The sequence below is a fragment of the Typha angustifolia genome, chromosome 4 (assembly GCF_048772165.1).
Source record: "Typha angustifolia cultivar Huaian chromosome 4, ASM4877216v1, whole genome shotgun sequence".
Taxonomy (NCBI): Eukaryota; Viridiplantae; Streptophyta; class Magnoliopsida; order Poales; family Typhaceae; genus Typha; species Typha angustifolia.
In genome coordinates, this window is record NC_133242.1 from 306,567 (window position 1) to 327,454 (window position 20,888).

The 20,888-nt window shown below is 41.7% G+C and overlaps 4 protein-coding genes across 4 annotated transcripts; 2 read left to right on the plus strand and 2 right to left on the minus strand.

Moving 5' to 3' along the window:
- The first annotated feature begins 859 nt into the window (after window positions 1–859).
- Window positions 860–3,718, plus strand: LOC140759341 (probable receptor-like protein kinase At5g61350). Its single transcript, XM_073095875.1, has one exon. It carries the CDS (start codon window positions 950–952, stop codon window positions 3,551–3,553), a length of 2,604 nt encoding a protein of 867 aa, XP_072951976.1. The 5' UTR covers window positions 860–949; the 3' UTR covers window positions 3,554–3,718.
- A 437-nt stretch (window positions 3,719–4,155) lies between these two features.
- Window positions 4,156–11,923, plus strand: LOC140759252 (CSC1-like protein HYP1). The gene is made up of 12 exons (XM_073095761.1): window positions 4,156–4,627; window positions 4,817–4,972; window positions 6,002–6,065; window positions 6,394–6,603; window positions 6,889–7,083; window positions 7,543–7,841; window positions 8,108–8,384; window positions 9,544–9,816; window positions 10,349–10,582; window positions 11,137–11,368; window positions 11,500–11,588; window positions 11,658–11,923. Exons 1-10 carry the CDS (start codon window positions 4,350–4,352, stop codon window positions 11,290–11,292), a joined length of 2,142 nt encoding a protein of 713 aa, XP_072951862.1. The 5' UTR covers window positions 4,156–4,349; the 3' UTR covers window positions 11,293–11,368; window positions 11,500–11,588; window positions 11,658–11,923.
- Window positions 11,924–12,151: 228 nt separating this feature from the next.
- Window positions 12,152–17,550, minus strand: LOC140759018 (uncharacterized). Its single transcript, XM_073095467.1, has 2 exons — window positions 16,379–17,550; window positions 12,152–12,644 (listed from the first exon to the last, which is right to left on the minus strand). Exon 1 carries the CDS (start codon window positions 17,401–17,403, stop codon window positions 16,408–16,410), a length of 996 nt encoding a protein of 331 aa, XP_072951568.1. The 5' UTR covers window positions 17,404–17,550; the 3' UTR covers window positions 12,152–12,644; window positions 16,379–16,407.
- An 813-nt stretch (window positions 17,551–18,363) lies between these two features.
- On the minus strand, window positions 18,364–20,387 carry LOC140759017 (cytochrome P450 81Q32-like). Its single transcript, XM_073095466.1, has 2 exons — window positions 19,458–20,387; window positions 18,364–19,123 (listed from the first exon to the last, which is right to left on the minus strand). The coding sequence occupies exons 1-2, from the start codon at window positions 20,343–20,345 to the stop codon at window positions 18,503–18,505; spliced, it is 1,509 nt and encodes a 502-aa protein (XP_072951567.1). The 5' UTR covers window positions 20,346–20,387; the 3' UTR covers window positions 18,364–18,502.
- Window positions 20,388–20,888: the final 501 nt, after the last annotated feature.

Below are 20,888 nucleotides of genomic sequence, written 5' to 3' on the forward strand. Positions count from 1 at the left end.
GATCCAAGGCCTACATAGAAAAATCTCTATACTTCCTACTTGCTCCTATTATTCTATATAAAATCTGTAAATATATTTAGCGCTTAAATGAATGTTGTGACGCCTACGAGGCCTAAGAGCCTTTTATTCACATATATATACATGCATATATACAATAGTATGATATGATATGATATGTGTCAGGACTCAGGATGCGTGTGACGACTAGACAAGTCTCATATTTGAATTGGAGAATAGTTGCTTTCAAATGTGCCAATATAGATATGCGATTGGACTCATGGGTGAATGAGACTAGACGAGTGTTTCGATTGAGTTGGATAAAGGTTACGATCAAATGACACACCTGATCAAGAATAAAGTCTAATGCGTGCATCATCAATCAAAATTATTGGACCTACTTCGGTTGACTTAGCTCTACGTCAGCCTTCTGCTCCCATGGGCCTCTCTTCCCAACCATTGTGAAGCAGCTCTGGATTGGCCCGTTAGTTTAAGCTGTTTGAATGTTGCACCGGTCAAAAGTCAACATAGCAACCATCACTTAACTCTTAGCCATTCAACTTTTCCATGGGGCCCTTGACAGCTGGACAACGCGGTTTTTAAAGCAACAAGGCTCCCACGTCCGCAGTCCCACGGCAATCAAGCATGTCTCCCACTATTGGCATACATATTATATACATTAGATAGCTTGGCCCATCACTAACAGAGGTTGACTCCTAGATCTTCTCGTCTTCCGTCAATCAAAATACGACACCTAGGACCAATTCCCCTTGATGGCTCTCCACTACGTAGCGGACCGTCATTAACCGGCCGGGATCTACGTGCCTCCAACCCAAAACCTCAGCTACTATTGTTAAATTTTTCTTCTTTGATAAACTTATCCCTTTCTATCTCATCTCTCTATCCAAAGCCAAGCCCAGGCAATGATCCCTCACTACTCCTTCCTACTCCTATGAGGAGGAGCTGTGATCGCCATTGCTTTCTTGTGCTTCTCTTTCCCACGCCAAGAAGCATAGCAATGGCCGCCTCTCTTCTATTCCTCCTAATTATTCTCTTCTCCACCACCACTAACATCGCCAATGCAATTCCACCACCAGCACAAATATTTGATCCCCGAGACAACTACCTACTCAACTGCGGAGCGCCGGGGAGCACACGACTCGACGACGGCCGCACCTTCCGCTCAGACCCCGAGTCCTCCTCCTTCCTCTCGACTCCAGTAGACATAAAGATCTCCACCGCCGCTAATTCTACGGTCTCCCCACTCTACCTCACTGCACGTGTCTTCTCCGAGCCCTCCACTTACACCTTCTTCATCTCCCAACCCGGCCGCCATTGGCTTCGCCTCCACTTCTTCCCCTTCGCCAACCAAGACCACAACCTCACCTCCGCCGTCTTCTCCGTCTCCACCGAAGACTTCGTCCTCCTCCATGACTTCTCCTTCCAATCCACCGCTCCTTCCCCGGTGCTAAAAGAGTACTTGGTAAACACCCAGGGAGACAGTCTAAAGCTCCTCTTCTCCCCGAAGAAAGGCTCCGCCGCATTCATCAACGCCATCGAGGTGGTGTCGGCTCCGCCCAACCTTATCCCCAACACCACCGCCGGTGTTTCACCCAAGAGCGACGTCGACTTCTCCAACAACGCCTTGCAAGTCGTGTATCGGTTGACCATGGGCGGCGGCCTAATTCTCCCGTCCAACGACACGCTAGCAAGGACGTGGCAGCCCGACGCCTCCTTCTTGAAAATTCCGGCGGCGGCGAGCGACGCGTGGGTCCCGATGAGCACGATCAAGTACCCGGACGACGGCTCCCTCACGCCTTTGATTGCGCCGCCAATGATCTACGCGACGGCGCAGCAGATGGCGAAGTCCAACACGAGCAACGCCAATTTTAACATCACGTGGGAAATGGCGGCGGAGCCTGGCTTCTCGTACCTGATCCGCCTCCATTTCTGCGACATCGTGAGCAAGACCCTCGACAACCTCTACTTCAACGTCTACCTCAATGGCCTCATGGGCGTCGCCAACCTCGACCTCTCCTCCTTAACCTTAGGCCTCGCGGTAGCCTACTACAGAGACTTCGTGCTCGACTCGTCATCCATCATCAATTCCACGATTAGAGTTCAAGTCGGCCCGTCCATGACAGCTGTCTCCGGCGACCCCAACGCCATTCTTAACGGCCTCGAGGTTATGAAAATTAGCAACCAAGCTGGCAGCTTGGACGGACTCTACGCCGTTACTGATGGAAACCAGAGGAGTATTGGGAAGATGGTAGTAACCGGATTAGGCCTCGCAACTCTGGGTCTTGCTTTAGTTCTACTTATAACAATGCTATGTAGACGGAGATGTCAACCAACGGAATGGGACGAGAAGAACAACAGCTTCACTTCTTGGCTCCTCCCCATAAACACGAGTCAATCCAGCTTCTTGAGCGGCTGCAGCAAGATGTCGAGGACTCGCTTCGGCGACACCCGGAGCAAGAGCGGCTTCTCCGGCCTCTTCTCCTCTGGCACCTACGGCGTCGGCCGCTACTTCACCTTCGCCGAGATGCAGAAGGCGACGAAGAACTTCGACGACAAAGCCGTCATCGGTGTCGGAGGGTTCGGCAAGGTCTACCTCGGGAAGCTGGACGACGGCACGACGTTGGCCATCAAGCGCGGAAATCCTTCATCCGAGCAAGGCATCAACGAGTTCCAAACGGAGATACAGTTGCTATCCAAGCTCCGCCACCGGCATCTCGTGTCGCTCATCGGATGCTGCGACGAGAACAGCGAGATGATCTTGGTGTACGAGTACATGTCGAACGGCCCGTTGAGAGACCACCTCTACGGTAGCAGTGACAAAGAGCCGCTCTCATGGAAGCAGAGGTTGGAGATCAGCATCGGCGCGGCGAAGGGCTTACACTACCTCCACACCGGCGCGGCGCAGGGCATCATCCACCGCGACGTGAAGACCACCAACATCCTCCTCGACGAGAACCTCGTCGCCAAAGTCGCCGACTTTGGCCTCTCCAAGGCGGCGCCGTCGCTAGAACACACCCACGTCAGTACCGCCGTCAAGGGGAGCTTCGGGTACCTCGACCCGGAGTACTTCCGACGTCAGCAGCTGACGGAGAAGTCCGACGTGTACTCCTTCGGGGTGGTGCTCTTCGAAGTCTTATGCGCGAGGCCGGCGATTAACCCGGCGCTGCCCCGGGAGCAGGTGAACTTGGCGGAGTGGGCTCTGCAATGGCATCGCAAAGGCCTTCTCGAGAAGATCATCGATCCTCATATCGCCGGGACGATCAAGGCAGAGTCGTTGGAGAAGTTCGTGGAGGCGGCGGAAAAGTGCTTGGCCGACTATGGCGTCGATCGGCCGTCGATGGGGGATGTGTTATGGAAGCTCGAGTGCGCCTTGCAGCTCCAAGAGGCGAGTAAGGGAGAGGCCAAGTGCGATCCTTCGTCGGTAGAGAATAGCGGAGATGGAATTCCGTTGAAGAGCATAGAGGTGGCCGGATTCGTCGCCGTCGGAGATGACTCCGGGACTGCAGTGCCGCCTCCGTTGATGCAAGGGAGATGAAACAAATTCAATTTATCGCGGCGTGTTTAAAATTATCTTTAAAGTAATTTAATTGAGGTGAAATGTGTTGCAATTGGATATGGTTAGTTATTCTTTTGTTCCTGTGAATTTGTTCTTTCTTCTTTTACTAAGGTTGTACGAATAAGGACGTCTTTGCAAATTACTTTAAGAATGCTCTCTCTGGTTATGCTATCGGTTGTAAATTAAGACGCCGGTCTTGTTTCTGGTTAAATTCCGATTGATTCGCAAATTAAATTCTCTTTATAATGATACTACCAAACATGGATTAGAAACTAAAGCTAAAATAGCACTTCTTGACCTATTCGGTTATATAATTATAAAGCGGATAATAGATTCAATTAAACTTTCTCGATAGCTATAGGAATACAAACGGGAGATAAGGACGAGGCCACGAGAGTTACCGGATAACGCGTTTCACACATCTCAATATTAATTTATACGTATACAACGACGTGAAAATTTACAGCCTCTTACATGTGATGGGATCCATTTCCTATTATCCGATTTGTTTCGTGAAAAAGAAAATAGTAGAAGTCGTGGCTCCATTGGACCGCATCCGCGCATCGGATTCCGCTCTCTCGTGCGACACGGAAGCATCTAATGATCGAGTACACATAGCTTTGCTTTGCGTACTAAAAGGGCTCGGTTTTGCGCGGCAAAGGCTTCTCCTCTTCCTCCTCCTCGTTCCACCTAATTGTCTCGGTCGCACACTCACACTCCCTTTTTAACATCTAACAACTCGAGCTTTCTTAATTTCGAATCAAGAAGGAAATCCATGATCGTCTCAGCTCTCCTCACCGCCGTGGGGATCAACCTCGGCCTCACCGTCCTCTTATTTGCCCTTTACTCCATCCTCCGGAAGCAGCCGTGGAGCTCCGGGTTATATGCCCCTCGCCTCGTCGCCGTTGGCGGATCTCAGCCGAGTGAGTTCCACATCGACAGACTCCTCCCTTCGCCGGGATGGGTCCGGCGAGCGTGGCAACCATCCGAGGACGACCTCCTAGCCTCCTCCGGCCTCGACGCTGTCGTCTTCATGCGGATCTTTATCTTTAGGTTATCATTCTTCTCTTGTTTTTCATTCACGCTTGTGTCGATCTAGGGTTTTGGTTTCTCGATACATTTGGCCTCGACGCCGTTGTTTTCGTGCGGATATTTATCTTTAGGTTTTCTTGTTTATCTCGATCTCGGTTCGCTCTTGTGTCGGTTTAGGTTTTTGGTTTCTTAATTTGGTTCTTAATGCAGTTTGAGGGTTTTCTCGGTCGCGGGGGCTGTAGGGATCTTTGTTCTTCTTCCGGTAAATTATTTTGGGGATCAGTTGCGAGAAATTGACTTCTCGGATCTGCCGAATAAGTCGTTGGATATGTTCAGCATTTCGAATGTTCAGGATGGATCGAAGTGGTGAGTCTTATTTGCTTGTTAAGTTGTTGCTCTTAGAATTGCGGGAGAATATGCTGATAATTGCATTGGTGAAATCGATCTAACCCTTGTATAAGCTGAGGAATAAGATGGATGAGAAACTGTCAATAACATAATAGCATGTCGATAGCCTAGTGATTATGACGTGAGATGTGTGAAGGGAAAAAAAAAAGGAAGGAGAGACCTCTTGTACTTCAACCCACTTAGATTATTAACAAACCAATTCAAAATAAATAGCCAAGATTCACACTAAATGCATAATAATTAAAAGAAAATAATAATAGAGAAGTATGACACCATCATATTAAAATTTACATAATTCACCCAAATCTGGGCTACATCCACGGTTTACCAACAATCATATCTACTATCAATTAAAGAAAATTTACAATATTTGAGGTACCTCCTTAAATATTACAACAAGCATATTAATTATCAATTGAAGAAAATTTACAAAGAGGATATTTGAGGTTACCTCCTTAAAGATGACAACAAACATATCCACTATCAATTTAAGAAAGTTTGCAAAGAAGGTATTTGGGATTACCTCCTTCGAGCAAAGGGATTCCTCACAGAATGGCATCATCTCCTCCTTAATAGCTCAAGACCTTAAGCATATCGATAAACTCAAGAAACCCAAACCCAAGTTCTTTTGGCCTCGTTCTTTCTCTCTTGCTAATAGATTGAAGCCTTAGAAGAGAAAACCCTCTCTTTTTAGACAAGACAAAAGGAATGGTTTAGAAAACCCTTTTTAATACAAGCTTTGGAGAATGATCAAAGAGCCCTCAAACTAAAATGGACAAGTATGCCCTTACATGATTATTAAATCACCCATAACAAGATGGAACCTCTTTATGTAATTTCTTATGTGTTTGTTGTGAATCTCTGTTGCTCGTATAATTGCATATAATTTGTTATTTTCTGTTAACTAATTTCATCTCACACAGGTTTCTTTGGTGTAAAACCAAAGCAGAACACTTGCTCTTTACTAAGCTTGTATTGTAATTGCAGGTTATGGTTTCACTTTTCTGCTGCATATCTTATTACGGGAATAGTATGCTACCTATTATATCTTGTAAGTCAGATTTTTATTTTTATTTTTTTTATTTTTCATTTTACTCCCATAGAACTTTCGTTAGGAGTTAGTCTGTTTTTTTTGCTTTACCTACTATAGCCTTCCTGATTTCTTTTCCTCTAATGAAAATTATAGTGCAAGGAAATTAGCTCATGTTATTAGGATGTGACTTTTGTGTGCCATAAGTATCCTTTAGAGGTAGTCCACAAAAATGTTACTGGTGGTTGATTTACATACCTTTAGTACTCTACTGATGAGCAGAGTTCCTCATTTTAATATGGTTATAAAGTTGCTAATATACTAGCATAACTTTTTCTTTAATCTGCAGGAGTATAAATACATCTCAGGTAAGAGGCTTGCCCACTATATGGCATCAAAACTATTACCACATCACTTCACAATCCTTGTCCGAGGTGTACCAATAGGTGAGGGGATTTCTGTCAGTGATACTATCGAGAGTTTCTTCACGGAGTATCATCCCTCAACATACTTGTCCCATACCGTGGTTCATCAAACAAGCAAGCTTCGGCGTCTTGTTGTAAGAGTTTACATCAAATTCCAGAGACTGCTTACCTTTTATACGAGTCTCTGCAATTTAATTTGCAAAGAAGCATTAGTTATCTCATGCTTTGTGTTGCCAAGAATCCTATTTTCTTTTATTGTTCCGACTTCTGAGTTGCAGATTATTCTGAAGACTGTCATGTTTTGGCATTAAAACTTTGATCATTTCCATGTCTTAGTTAATTGTGAATTTGCAATTTTTTGCAATGTACTGTCTTACCTTCAATTCTTGATAATGATTGTTTCATTAATTCCTGTCCAGGAAGATACTGAGAATCTTTATAAAAGACTCACACACCTAAAATCCACGCCACATTCTTCGCGAAACCGTCAAAGGAGTTGCTTTCTTGGTTTGTTTGGGAAGAAAAATGATCTTGTTGGTCACTACACAAAGCAATTGGAAGATTTGGAAGAGAATGTGAGAATAGGACAATCAGATGTTTCTATGACTGGAGAGGTGCACTCATTTTGCCTTATTTCAGTCAGCTTCTAGATATTGTTTGTCAGTTGTCCTTTTAAATTAGTAGTTGATATGGATGATCCTTGAAAAGCTGTTTGCAGAACCTCTTAATTTTGGTTTTAAGTCATAGGGTCTGCTATCAGTTATGTCTTTTTTTATGCTGCATGCTTTTACATACTATTGATATTTTTCATGACAGCATCAGCCTGCGTTATTTACTTTATTGTCTGCACAGTTTTGGGGATGTAGATTATAATAATTATATCTACCAACTCTTTTTCCTCGTGTAGTATCGTTTCTACTTTTTTCTTTGCTTCATTTATTTTTCATTACCTATAATAATATTCTTTTCTTTTATCCAAGTCAGCACACTTGCACTTTCTTGGGGTCTTCTCTGAGAATTTAGTTTTGCATTCCTGGAAGTTCATATTATTGAAGTTCTTGTTCATACCGTAGGAAGTTCCTGCTGCCTTTGTTAGCTTCAGATCTCGTTATGGTGCTGCAACTGCTCTTAACATTCAACAATCAATCAATCCAACAGAGTGGGTAACAGAGCAAGCCCCTGAACCTCAGGATGTTTATTGGCCTTTCTTTTCTACGTCATTCATGCAAAGATGGATTGCCAAGCTGGTGATTATTGTTGCGTCATTTCTTCTCATAGTTGTTTTTCTTATAGTAGCTGCATTTGTCCAAGGGCTAACCTACTTGGAACAGCTAGAGATTTGGTTGCCCTTCCTGAGAAAGATACTGAAGATGTAAGTCTTTCAAGTTGGCAATGTCTCAAAATGCTTGTATCGTTTTCTTTTTTATGGAGTGATTCTTCTTAGTGAAGTTGTACTGCTTCTTCTATAAATGCTGCAGGTAGGTTCAATAACTGAAGATATATTTTTTGTGTCACTCTTATATTACGTATATATCTGCCTGGCCATCTTTCTTTTATGGTTTATACTAGATCAGCAATGCATCAACTATAAATTGGACTACTGAAAAATGTTCTGATGCAAGTAATATATATTTGCAGAGCTGTTGTGAGTCAAATAATTACTGGGTATCTTCCAAGTCTCATTCTTCACGTTCTTTCATCTTTTGTTCCTCCCATCATGATCGCCTTTTCAACCATGCAAGGATATATCTCTAGAAGTGAGATTGAGAAAAGTGCTTGCAGTAAGATGCTTTGGTTTACTATATGGAGTCTCTTCTTTGCGAATGTGCTTACAGGATCAGTTACTAGTCAGCTTCAGATAATTCTTGATCCAAAGAATATTCCTGAAAGACTTGCTGTTGTCGTACCAGCTCAAGTAAGTCTCCCTGTCTCTCTAGGAGTTGTTACATTAGGTTTATTGTACTTTTTAGAAGCTATTTATTTCAGACTGCTGAAACATGATATTCTGGTGATCTTCTAGTTGTGTATGTTACAGCTAGTTTCTATTTACCTGGAGGAGTTTTTTCCATGAAATATATCTGACTAGTTTTGAGGAACAAAAACACTTTCATCCTCACCGGATTATACTGCAATATGCATTACAAAGATGCAAATGGGGGCACATGTGCATTTGATATTAACAGGTTTACATCCATGAAGTATGAAATACAGAATAAGTAGTAAAGAAGAACGGTCAAAGTATTTGCAAAATATGGAAGATAAGTGTTCCATGTCCATTTGCTATTTATATGTCCTTTTTTGTTCAGATGGTCATGAAAGCTGACTTACATTTTATGAAGTAACTTTTTGAGGGACACAAATTCCGCATCTTCATACGTGCTACAGATAGTACACTTATACCAAACTGACTAGCACTCATTCTTTGCGAATGATATACTACAATTAGCATGTAAAGGTGCAAAAGTTCTTTTTCTTCACTCTTGTCCATTTCTTTGCTCTCATATCATTTTGCTAGTATGTTTGGTTTGACTACCATGCCAACAACACTTGATATACATATGTATATTCATATAATCTGTCTTGATTGTCATAGGCAAACAATTGCTGTAGGTTCCTTTACCAATTTTCCTTTATCCTAGCTATCAATATACTTAAAACAAAGAACATTTCCATATATCCTAGTTCCTTGACATGATCGAAAAAATTTCATATAATGGAACATTTCGCAGCTGTATAGTATATATATATATATATGAGTTAGTAAGATGGTACTTACTGCAGCATATTATCACTTTTTGTATGTATTGGTTTGGTGCACATCTAATAAGCAATTATGAAGTACTCGTAACATGCCTTATGCCTTTTATTTATCATAGAATTACAGATATATGCAGTATGTTGAACTTAATCTTTTATTTTCGGATGGGCATATGTTTCACTTGAAGCATGTGCTTGTGAGCTGGCTATGTTGCTACGTGACTGGACACAAATAGGCAACACATATTCATTCATTTCCTCTCTTTTTTTCTTAAAAGTATTACATGCATATTGATAAATTAATATCTACCTTTCAGGCCTCTTTTTTCATTGCCTATGTGGTGACGTCATGGACTAGTGTATCATCAGAACTCACTCAGACCTTGTCTTTCATTGGTCATTTGTTAGGCAGACATTGTTCAAGTTGTAAGGGTGATGACTTCAAGATCCCATCAATTCCTTATCATAGTGAAATTCCTCGAATTCTCTTATTTGGATTGCTTGGATTCACATACTTTCTTTTAGCTCCACTTATTCTACCATTTATATTGGTTTTCTTCTGCATTGGATATATTATCTACCGTAATCAGGTGAGACTACTGTTGTATCTCTGCATTACTTTCTTTTCTCTTGTTTTATAATTTCACCTCTTTAAGAAATCAAATATACAGTAGGAAGTTTTATTGAGGATTCCAAATGAGTGATGGGACATTTATTTTTTTTGACGTGTTCTAATCCTGAATTTTACTATATATCAAATGGTCTAATGACATTCTAGAAAAGAATTTATTCATACAGGAGATAAATGTACCTATGGGCATACTTGTCTGCATGCATGTAAGCTTTGTCTGTCATCTATGCTACATGGATTTGAAGCATGCATAGTCCTAAGTCCTTACTGGGGTTTCCCTCAATTTTTCTCCAAACAAAAATATTTAATTTTGCCCTGTTACACATTAAAACTTTTGCTGATTTTGAAGCTTTTCACTGCCTTCATTGTATTTTGATTTGTTTCTTTTTAACTCGAGTTAATTATTCTATAACGTGATTGCTCCCTGATTATATGATTGTCATTCTTTTAATTCATGTTGTTTATTTATGGGGTTTGAACATTTTATGCAGCTTTTTAATGTGTACTCACCGAAGTATGACACTGGTGGAAGGTTTTGGCCCCTTGTGCACAATTCGACAATATTTTCTCTGATACTTATGCACATAGTTGCAATTGGAATATTTGGGCTTAAGAAGCTTCCACTTGCATCAAGCTTGATTTTGCCACTTCCAGTGTTCACACTGCTGTTTAATGAGTACTGCAGGAAACGTTTTCTGCCTATTTTCCAAGCATATTCTGCTGAGGTACTAATATTAATTATAGTAATTAATCTGCGTTGAAGAGATGAATTATAAACTTCTGAATAATAGCTTTATGAGGTTTACCAAAGGCAATCTGTCGATCTTATTGATCTTATATTCTTTAATACCATCTAGGCTTATAATTTGTTTGATCACATTGGTATGAAGTATTTTACATTGGAATAAGGTCATGCATTTACCTACAATGGTGAGTAGCCAGTAGAAGTTACAGTGACATGGTTAATTAGGGCAATAGACTCCAATGATTGCAGTTGTGCATGTCCAAGTTAAATATTGTTGAGATTTTCATGTTATGTCTACATATAAAATTCTTAGGGTTCATTGGTTGTTACTATGGAACAAGCCTCATGTCTCATACTTGTTACTACTTCACTGGTTATTACTATAGAAGAGGCCTTCTTTAGTTGGAGTGTTAGATGGCTCCACACTTAAATTAGGACGTCCATTTCTTATTCTATCTATTTTCTAGTGGTCTTATTACTTCTTGATGCTAGTTGTCATATTAATCTGTCTATATTTGGAATCTGTTTTTGCAGACTCTGATAAAGAAAGACAGAGCAGATCAGAATGATCCAGCAATTAGTGAGTTCTTCAATAATCTAATGAGTGCGTATCGTGACCCGGCGCTGATGCCAATTCACCATTCTCTTAACACAAATGAGCATAACTCCCCTCTGCTACATCCTTCTTAATCTAGCTTGGGGAGTCTTCCCACCTTTAGCGTGTTGTTTTAATGCTCCTCCAGGCGGTTCAGCTGACATGTCGAAGGTATGAGATTTTAACTCTTCCTTTCCTCTTTTTTTTTGTTTTTTTGAGAAATTTTCTTTTGTTTATTTCTGTTTTTTTTTTTCTTTTAACTTTGTGCAACTCGTAAAACACCACATCTGCTGTTCTTGAAGTATCTAGGTGATGATACCAGTATTGCTATATGCAAGCCATTCTTACATGAAATGCAGACAGACTATTCATTCATGAGGAATATATTGAGGTAGTGTTCCGATCTGCCAGTTTTTACAGTTTCACTTTAAAGCTACTGATGCAAATTACTTGCCTGCAGTTAGATCGTACTGAACTAGCCAAGGCACTGTAACGAAGAGTGGGTTTGCACTGTAGAGGCATATAATGAATTGGTCGACGTCATATGATCCCAGTAAGAAAGCTTGACTGCGTTCTCTATGGGGACTACTATTCATCAACTCGTTCCACCTCATCTGTTTTTAATGTTTTATATGAGAGCGTTCGTTTGTAATGTTAATGTAGATTGGTACATTAAATCTCCTAGAGATTCATTAGTGGAGCATTAAAGCAGTAGGAAAAAAATTATACGGTACTGGTTTAGTAATTGCATGAGAAGTAATTACCTGCTGCATATACTAACCAAATGGTTGATAATAGTTAATAGACGATCACAGGACTATTCCTGAAACTATTGCACATCTCAACTAGAAATTATTTCCCCCGCCCCCCGGACACCACCACCACAACAAAAAAAAACTTGTCCTCATGATACATAAAATGGATAAGTTATTAAGTTATTTAAGTATCGTGTATAAGTCAAAAGGAAAAGGAACAAAAAGTACATAAGTTCTAAGTTCAAACAAACTGAAATTCAAGTGAGCTTCGATGTAATAATGAAACAAATGCAAAATTTAAACTAATTTAATTTATTTATATACTGAATAACAGAAAAAACACAGAAAAGCTAAGAATTATATAGATATTAAATGATGCCATGCAATAAGTTTTTTTGTTCGTCGTGGCGTTCCTCTTGTCCTCGTGGACGATCTTGTCCATCCCGCGAGAGCCCAGAGCAGTGCAAGCGTTATGTTGCTCTGCAATAGTATGATCTGGGGTTGCTGCAAGAGAGAGAGAGAGAGAGAGAGAGAGAGAGAGAGAGAGAGAGAGAGAGAGAGAGAGAGTGAGATTACCACCATGAGTTTGGAAAGGCAGAGGAACGAGGGTGGAAGTACGAGAAGGTTCTAGCGGATGGCTGTCCGGCCGTGAGGTGGGTTAGGTTATAGTATTACTTCACCAAGTGCCACACCTAAAAAGAAATTTGGAGAATAGAAATTAAAGATAACGTTAACTTGGGTTCACATGCAGTAGTCGATATTAGCAATCCAATCCTTATATCAACAAGCAGATGGCGCTGTTTTTGATAACCATTGCCAAAAAGTTACAGTCGACTCAATAATAAAATCCAGTACCAAACTATCGTACTGAACAGGATTTGTTGCATCTGGGAATAGCTAGCTAGATCAAACTGATACGACGAAGGCCAAGGAACAGGATAAGTAGAAACGTTATATAATCAAAAAGCAGGAAATACGAGTGTGATTCTGTAACACCCTAAATTAAAATGGGGGGGGGGGGGGGCTATCTCTCTCTCCTCCTCATGACCCCCTTACCCCTATCAGCCTCCGTGCCTTACCCGACCACATGGCTGCGCCGCCGACGCTGTCGACCTCGATGGTGGCCGTGTCTCTCTCTCCTCGTTTTCCTCCTCTCTTTTCCCGCCCCTTCCCTTCGGCTAGCCACCCACCCCGGGTGAGGGTTACGGGCCGCCGACCTCGAGGGCAGGCTGTCGACGACGTGGGCCACCGACAACGTCGGGCCCTTTCTCTCATTCTCTCGCCCCTCTGTCTCCTTCCCTTGGAAGGGAATGGTGAGGGAGGGTGGGAGTTAAACAACCCCCACCCATGCCCTTGTTGGGTTGCGACTTAGACTGCAGCCCATGAAGAATTAGATGGGCTGCGGTTTAGACTGCACAACTTCCATCTATCATTAGTAGTCGGGTTCTGACTAGGCAGTGCACTTACTCACTCAATCCAGTGTTAAGGGTAAAGTGTATCATATATGACTATATTATTAGCGGCCTACACCTGTGGTCGGGAGCCTGTGTGGCATTCAGGTAATTATACTGCATAGTCAGAACTAGATTATGATGATAGTAAAAATATAATTGTGAAGCGGAGATATATCTCTAACAGTAACCGACGAATATATCTAACAGTACCCGACGACGCAGGATTAACGTATAAACACACACACACATATATATATATATGTATGTTAAGGTAAAATAAATGTATATTATGGGCGACCATTGAGCTGAGGGCTCCTGACTCTCTCGCTTAGAGCGGTGGTGATTTAGAAATAGTGAGATATGGGCCCACGACCGGAGTCCTTAATCTGATGGCCACATGCAAACGATCGTATGCAGTGTCGTCGTGTATATATCCCTCCTTGATGTATAAGATGATGGATTGTTATGTGATGGATGATTTTCTGAAAAATATCTGCATTATGTGGTGAATGGCTCGGTGAGCTAAGATAAAACATGATTAATACCTTGGTGAGCATATAATGACTAAACCTCTTTGACTTACGTGGATACGTGGAAAACTACTCTTTTACTTCTAAGCATAATATCCTGATATGATTACGAGTTAGCATGTTCCAGGATAGTGACGTATAGTTTTTATTGATTGCATTGATTTAATAACTCATGGTAAGTCATTTAAATAAACGTATTTTATTGCTAGCAACTATAGATTGTATGGATTCTACCTGTAAGCGGGTAGCGAGGAGTAGCTATCTTTATTTCAGTTATGACTATTTCTATTAGTTGTATTAAGCCCTTACGAGGGTGTTATGATTGGCGTTGTATTTTGGACATTAAAGTTGCATTTTGGATGTGTATCTTGAAGGCTTGTTGTGGCATGTGGAACTTGTATTCAAACTCATATTTGTTTGAGATTATTTATGATATGAACCTATATTTCTTTGTGCCTTGTGGAAACCTATTACTGATAGGTCACGTGATGCACCGCGTGGAAAATTTACCCACGCAGTGTACACGTGTATTTGGAGGTTTGGGTGTTTCAGATTCAAAGATATGTAACGACCTGGAGTTGATGATCGTTAAGGAAATCCTTTAAACTTGTATAAATAAATGGAAGTTATCTACTTGATTGGACAAGAATCAGCTAATGCAATTCTTAGTAGGCAATTTACAGCACAAAGTACAACAGATAAATGTGCCATGTTAGCTGAAGCATGTAAGAATTAGTCCAATATTATACCAGTGCCACACAAAGTAGCTGAGGCATGGAAGAATCTATCTTACCCATTGAAGGATGTAGAATGCCCTGATAAACATAAGTGATCTACGATTGATCTTTCTGATGATCGTAACCACGTAACAAAAGGAAATTGAAATCCTTCGATGTGTTAAAGAGTTAAGTCATCTTCATATTTGTTAATGTTAGAAATTATGTCTGATCTTTCATCTGATGGGTCTGCCTACTCATAGTTTTAGCCTATTGTGGTCCAAAATAAAAGTCAAAACTAGAAATCTTGATAATTTTGGCATTAACCAATGAGTTTCGACCTTAGTTTTTATAAACTTTGGCTGTTACTGTTTCTATCTCAGTTGAAACTTCAAATCATGCTCATAAGTATTACAATATACCATGCAGTACCCGTTCGTGAATTTTTCCTAGCCCAACAATATATGAAAGCAAATATTACCATGATCACATTCATGCAAGTATGCATGGACTCATTGGTCTAGTCTAGTCTACATGAAGTTGTCACAGATTAACACAAACAGTGTTGACAAGCAGAGACTATGAGTTCACTGATTATCTATCTAAGAGGGACAGAATGCATCATATTGATTCTTGATTATTGAAGAGTGCAACTGGTTCTCCTTTTCGTGAATAACAAAGTGGAGGAGGCAGATAGCAAAAAAGAGAGGTAAACAATCTCAATATTGTGGAAGAGTTACTTTAGAACTCCAGCCACAGTAGAATTTGATATGTATTACCTCTAGAACATCCTTCCATCCATCAAATAGCTGCAATTAAACTAATGGATGACACCAAACGTATAAGCCAGCACTACTTCTTAAACTCTATAGACCATAATCATCCCTTTTGGAACAGACCTTCATATCTCACTAATTTTATGAATTAGAGGGAAAGTCCAACAAGAAAACTGATTTTGCAGTGAGTTAGGTAAGATACTAGATAAGTGGAGTGTAAAAACGAAAATGTGTAGAATGGATGTGTTTTAAAAGAAAAAAAAAAGAATCCTAGAAAATTAATATTCTGATCAGATAGCTGTGCTGATTAAGCAAGGAAGAAAACAATAAATATGCAGTCAGTATAATATTTTTTCATAAATCTCATAGGTTCTTTGTGACATGCTTGATCTTGGTCCTAACAGGATAGTTTAAAAGGTAGTTGTACAATGACAGAGCTTTATAGAAACAAATGATTGATCGAAAATTTATTTTGTTTCTTTCTCTTAATGTCAAATGAATAAGAGCTATGCCCTACTGATGATTACCCACCGAAATATTATTCTACTAACCACCACATCTCCTATCCATATCTACATTATGATTTTCTCCAGCAATTGGACTTAAAGACTCTGCTTGCCGATAGTAACAACACTAAAAGATTCAAACCAAATCATAAATGCACACCAAGTAATACTGGGTAGCAAAGCAATAACATATATCTCGAAATTCTATGACCATGTATTTCAAAATCAATCATTCCAAATTCAAGAACTAGCAATAAGTCTACAAGAAGGAAAATTAAAAACCAGTTTCCCATTATTCACAATATGTACCAACCATCAAGTGAGTTTCCAAAGAGAAGTTTGCACAAGTGTAGCATAAAAAAAGTTACTAGTTTCACGATGTAAGCATCATGACACTACATTCCAACAGTGAAACAACAATAAAGTATCGAGAGTTCATCAAACCTCGTTCGCGCACATTGAACCTTCAGCTATCACTGCAGAATCACCGAAACAATATGCGGCGCCTTCTGGTTGTCAAAAGGGAGGCAGACATACTCCGAAGCAAACTCCCCTGCGATCTCCTCCGCCAGCTCCCCATGCAGCGCCTTGCAGTATAAGTACAGGACTACATTCGTCACAATAGAATACAGAAGCAGCACCGCGATAATCCCAGAGCCGAACACCGTCCTGGCCACCACCGGCACCACCTTGCTCCAACCCCCAGCCTCACCCGCCGCCCTACCCAGACTAAAACCCCAAAGCATACTCCCGATTCCGGCGGCAAAAAAGAGGAAGAGGCAGAGCGCGGCCAGCCGCATCCCACAGATTAAACGGGCACTTCTCTTGAGGGTGCCGAAGCCAAAACTCGACTCCATGATAGCAATCGCACCCGCAAGTGACCAATTCAAGAGGATGTAGATGAGGCCGATGGTGGAAATGGTGGAGAAGACGGAGTAGATGAGGATGACGGCGAGATGGGTGTTGGAGAAATGGAAAAAGTAGACAGATTTGAGGGAAAGGAGGAGGAGGGAGGAGACGAGGGTGACGAGAAGAGCGACGGGGAGGACGGCGGCAAGGAGGGTGAGGAGGAGGCGGCCGAGGGAGGCGGGGAGAGAGCGGAGGGTTGGGAGAAGCTTGACTGGGCGGCCGAAGAATCCACGGTGAACGCTGTGGGCGACGGCGGCGGAGGCGGAGAGGGTTAGGAGGAGGGTGGCGGCGAAGACAGCGATGATGATGGAGGAGGATGCGGCAGAGAAGGGGGGAGAAGAGGAGGAGGAGCGGAGGAGGGAATGGGGTGGATAAGGGCTAGGGTTAGAGATAAAGGAGAAGGGGATGGACGGGAAGGCGACGAGGAGGGAGGAGAGGGGGAGGAGGAAGAGGACGGATAGGGCGAGGAAGTGGCGGGAGTGGGCAGAGACGACGCGCTTCGACTCGTGGATTACGCCGCCGAGCATCTCGATCCAGGTGGTTGCCGGTGACGAGTCCATGGTGGTGGTTGCGAGGTTTGATTTGGGTTTCCAGGAACGAGGAGATGAGAGGAGATGAGAAATTGCGGTCCGGAGGCACAGGAAAGTATAGATAGATGTTATTCTTCTCTAGACTTTTGGAGCTTCACATCCGGAGAGGATTGGAGCTTTGCTTAATGCTTTATGAGAAATTTGAAATAACAATCTTATATTTTAATATTTTTATCCGGTCGTCTATTTACTTTCCATTTTTTTTGTATCTCACCCACATTAATTTAAACTAATCAATTTTTAATTAAAATTATTCCTTTAAGATTAACTTCTAAAATACCATTTAATATCCTTCCCCCTTCTTCTTTCTCAATTTCTTAAATTCCCTTACCTATCACTATTAAAATCCAAACTTTGTAAAATAAGTTTCTCCTCCACGTGTCAATATATGCTTAGTAATTGGTATGTTCCACATACATACATACAAACATACATATACGTGTCAAATACTTTAATATATCTTTAAAAATTATAAACTTAATCCAACAGCTATAATAGCTAATTTTCATACTCGATACCGGTTTTTCGGTACCGATTTTAAAACCACGTTACGTAAAAAAAAAAGTATATTAGTTAAGAAGATTTAATTACGTGTATCTAACTTTCTAATTTTCTTATTATACTCTTGAAGATATTAACAATTAGATTTTCATCAAACTAATTAATTAATAATTAATTAATTTTATGGTACGGAAGAAGCGCTCAACACATTTTTTTTTTTCCTTACATTAAGATTTTTCTCTTAAATATAATTATACCTTAATTATAGAAGATATCATTTAATATTAAATAATTTAAATTTGATTATAAACTCAATGGCATGGAAAAAAATGCTGTATATATATCAACAAGATACTAGTGTTAAGCCTTCACCGTATAACACTACTCTCCTTAATTCTGGACAACAGTGACCTATTGCAGATACTTTCGTCAGTCGTTATTAATTTGATATCCAATTATATATTTAAACTGAAATTTAAAAAAGATTAACAGATCTGATAATCTGCATATATATATATATATAAAAGACGTACGTAGCAGTATTCCACCTGGGTTGTGGCGTAAAATCTTATGAAACCTGCGAGAGAAGAAGAGGAAGCATCTCTGTCCGAGGCTTGCACAAGGCTTCCAACGGTTTAGCCTTTGGCATGGTGAGTCCCACCCCTTCCTCCAATTCCACCAACTCATCGCCGGCTCTTTTCCATTCAAAGCACTGCACCAGCGAAGCCAAAGCCAAGGCCATGAGCCTCATGGCCAACACTTCTCCTGGGCACCTCCTCCTCCCGTACCCAAATGGGAAATTACGGAACCCCTCGACCTCTTCGTTTTCGAATCGTTCCGGTCTGAACTCGGTCGGATCGTCCCACCACTCGGGGTCTCGTTGAATAGCGTAGACGTTGACCAACAGCATGGTGCCACGCGGGACACGGAAGCCTTGGACAGTGCAGTCCTCGGAAGACTCGTGCGGGAGTAGGAGTGGGCCGGGAGGGAAGAGGCGGAGGGTTTCTTTGATGACGCAGTGGAGGTAAGGGAGGTTGGGGAGATCGGAGTCGGAGACGAGTCGCTCGTGTCCGACTCGCGAGTCGACCTCCTCTCGGGCTTTCTCGAGTGATTCCGGGTGGTTGAGGAGTAGAGTCAGTGCCCACTCCATAGTCCCCGACGAAGTGTCGGTACCGGCGAACGTAACGTTCTGAAAATTCAAATAAATAAATAAATACATAAATTATAGAAATAATAACAATTTGTCAAGTTTGTTACCCTTTATTCCAAGTAATTTCTTAAAGATAAAAAATCACCGGATTTAATTAGACGTGTGAAATCTGTTTAATCAGTCCCTAAATAAATAAATAAAAAGGAAGAAAAGTAAACAAAAATAACAACTTGGAAGTTGAAAGCATACCTAGTAATTTTCTACATGTCTTCAACTTCCTATATCTTTGGAATATAAATTTTTATATTATGGAAGAATGTTGAGATAAGTAGAGATATCTATCTAATTGATTAATTTATGAGCATTAAATTACCTGGAGAATTCCCTTGATGATGTTGTCGGTATAGTAATCCGGCTCCTTATCCTGCATCTCCAGCAACACATCCACAAACGTCTTCCTCTTCGTCGTCGTCTCCTCTTCTTCCGCTCTCTTCCTGCGCCGCTCATCGACCATCTCCTGGGATAACTCATCCATCTCCTTTGACAACCTTGCCATCCTCTTGCTCAAACCATCCAATCCGATCCACCTCAACCACGGCAACAAGATCTCCGGACTCCCTGCCCCGCTCACCTCGAACACCTCTTCGATCAAATCCTTAAACCTCCTCCCGTCTTCCTCCCCCACCGTTCCCACCGCCATCTCCACCACCACGTTGAAGGTCAGCTCCGACAGCCTCGTCTTCATCTCCACGCCTCGGAAGTCGTGCGGATCGGAGCCGATGAGGCGGCGTAGGAAGGTTCGGACTGCGGCTGCGCGGACGGAGGAGAGGGCGGCGAGGCGGGCGGGGGAGAAGAGCTCGACGACGGTGATGCGGCGGAGGTTCCGCCAGTGGGGACCGTAGGGGCCGGATGCGACGGTGGTGCGGTTGTAGCTGAAGTATTTGTCGGAGAGAAGGTTGGGGCGGTTGGCGAAGGCGACGTCGTTGGTGGTGAAGCACTCCTCGGCGGCGGAGGGGGAGGAGACGACGAGGACGCGGCGTGTGCAGACTCGGAGGAGGAGGACGGGGCCGTGGCGGGAGGAGAGGGCGGCGAGGGTGCGGTGGATGGGTTGCTTCAAGAGGTGGAGGTGGCCGAGCACGGGGAGGGCGAAGGGGACCGTTGGTGGGGCTCTTCTCGCTTTAGAGTTAGGGTTTCGGAGGAGGATGGAAAGAACAACGAGGAGGACGGCGAGGAAGCAATAGATCACCGTTGTCATCACCATTTTGTTGGTTTCAAGTCTTTAACCTTTTGCATTCTGGGAAATAGGAATACCTGATAAACAAAAGTTTATGATATTTGCACACCAAAGATTTCGATTAATATTAGCTGTGAAAATATTTTCGTCATTTTATAAATATAATTTCCAAAAGTCTACTCTTTTGACATAAAATAACAACAAAAATTCTCTCACTATCTAATATCTCTACTCTACATGTATCAACAGAAACATTAGAAAAAATTTGTAGATAACATGTGGAATAGTTCGGCGGAGCTCCAACTGGGTTTCAAATTTGGAGCCCCATAAAAAAAACATGACAGAAAATATGTTTTGGAAGAGGCTTCCAACGGCATAGATGTTTTATTTTTATAATTTTTTTATTTATAATTTTTTTTATAAAAATGAGTTTAATAAATTATGTGTCCTAAAATATAATTACTCAGAATTATTCTAAATATAAATATTAAATATTAAAATACATTAGATATTAAATACATGAAATATGAAATACATCGTTTTTAAGTTGGAGGTTCATCGGAAGATCAA

Coding starts and splice junctions, on each gene's coding strand:
- LOC140759341 (XM_073095875.1), top strand. CDS start 950: ATGAGGAGGAGCTGTGATCGCCATTGCTTTCTTGTGCTTCTCTTTCCC.
- LOC140759252 (XM_073095761.1), top strand. CDS start 4,350: ATGATCGTCTCAGCTCTCCTCACCGCCGTGGGGATCAACCTCGGCCTC. Junction 7,842..8,107: donor CTGAGAAAGATACTGAAGAT/GTAAGTCTTTCA, acceptor ATATATTTGCAG/AGCTGTTGTGAGTCAAATAA. Junction 8,385..9,543: donor CTGTTGTCGTACCAGCTCAA/GTAAGTCTCCCT, acceptor TCTACCTTTCAG/GCCTCTTTTTTCATTGCCTA.
- LOC140759018 (XM_073095467.1), bottom strand. CDS start 17,403: ATGGACTCGTCACCGGCAACCACCTGGATCGAGATGCTCGGCGGCGTA.
- LOC140759017 (XM_073095466.1), bottom strand. CDS start 20,345: ATGGTGATGACAACGGTGATCTATTGCTTCCTCGCCGTCCTCCTCGTT. Junction 19,124..19,457: donor TCATCAAGGGAATTCTCCAG/GTAATTTAATGC, acceptor TTGAATTTTCAG/AACGTTACGTTCGCCGGTAC.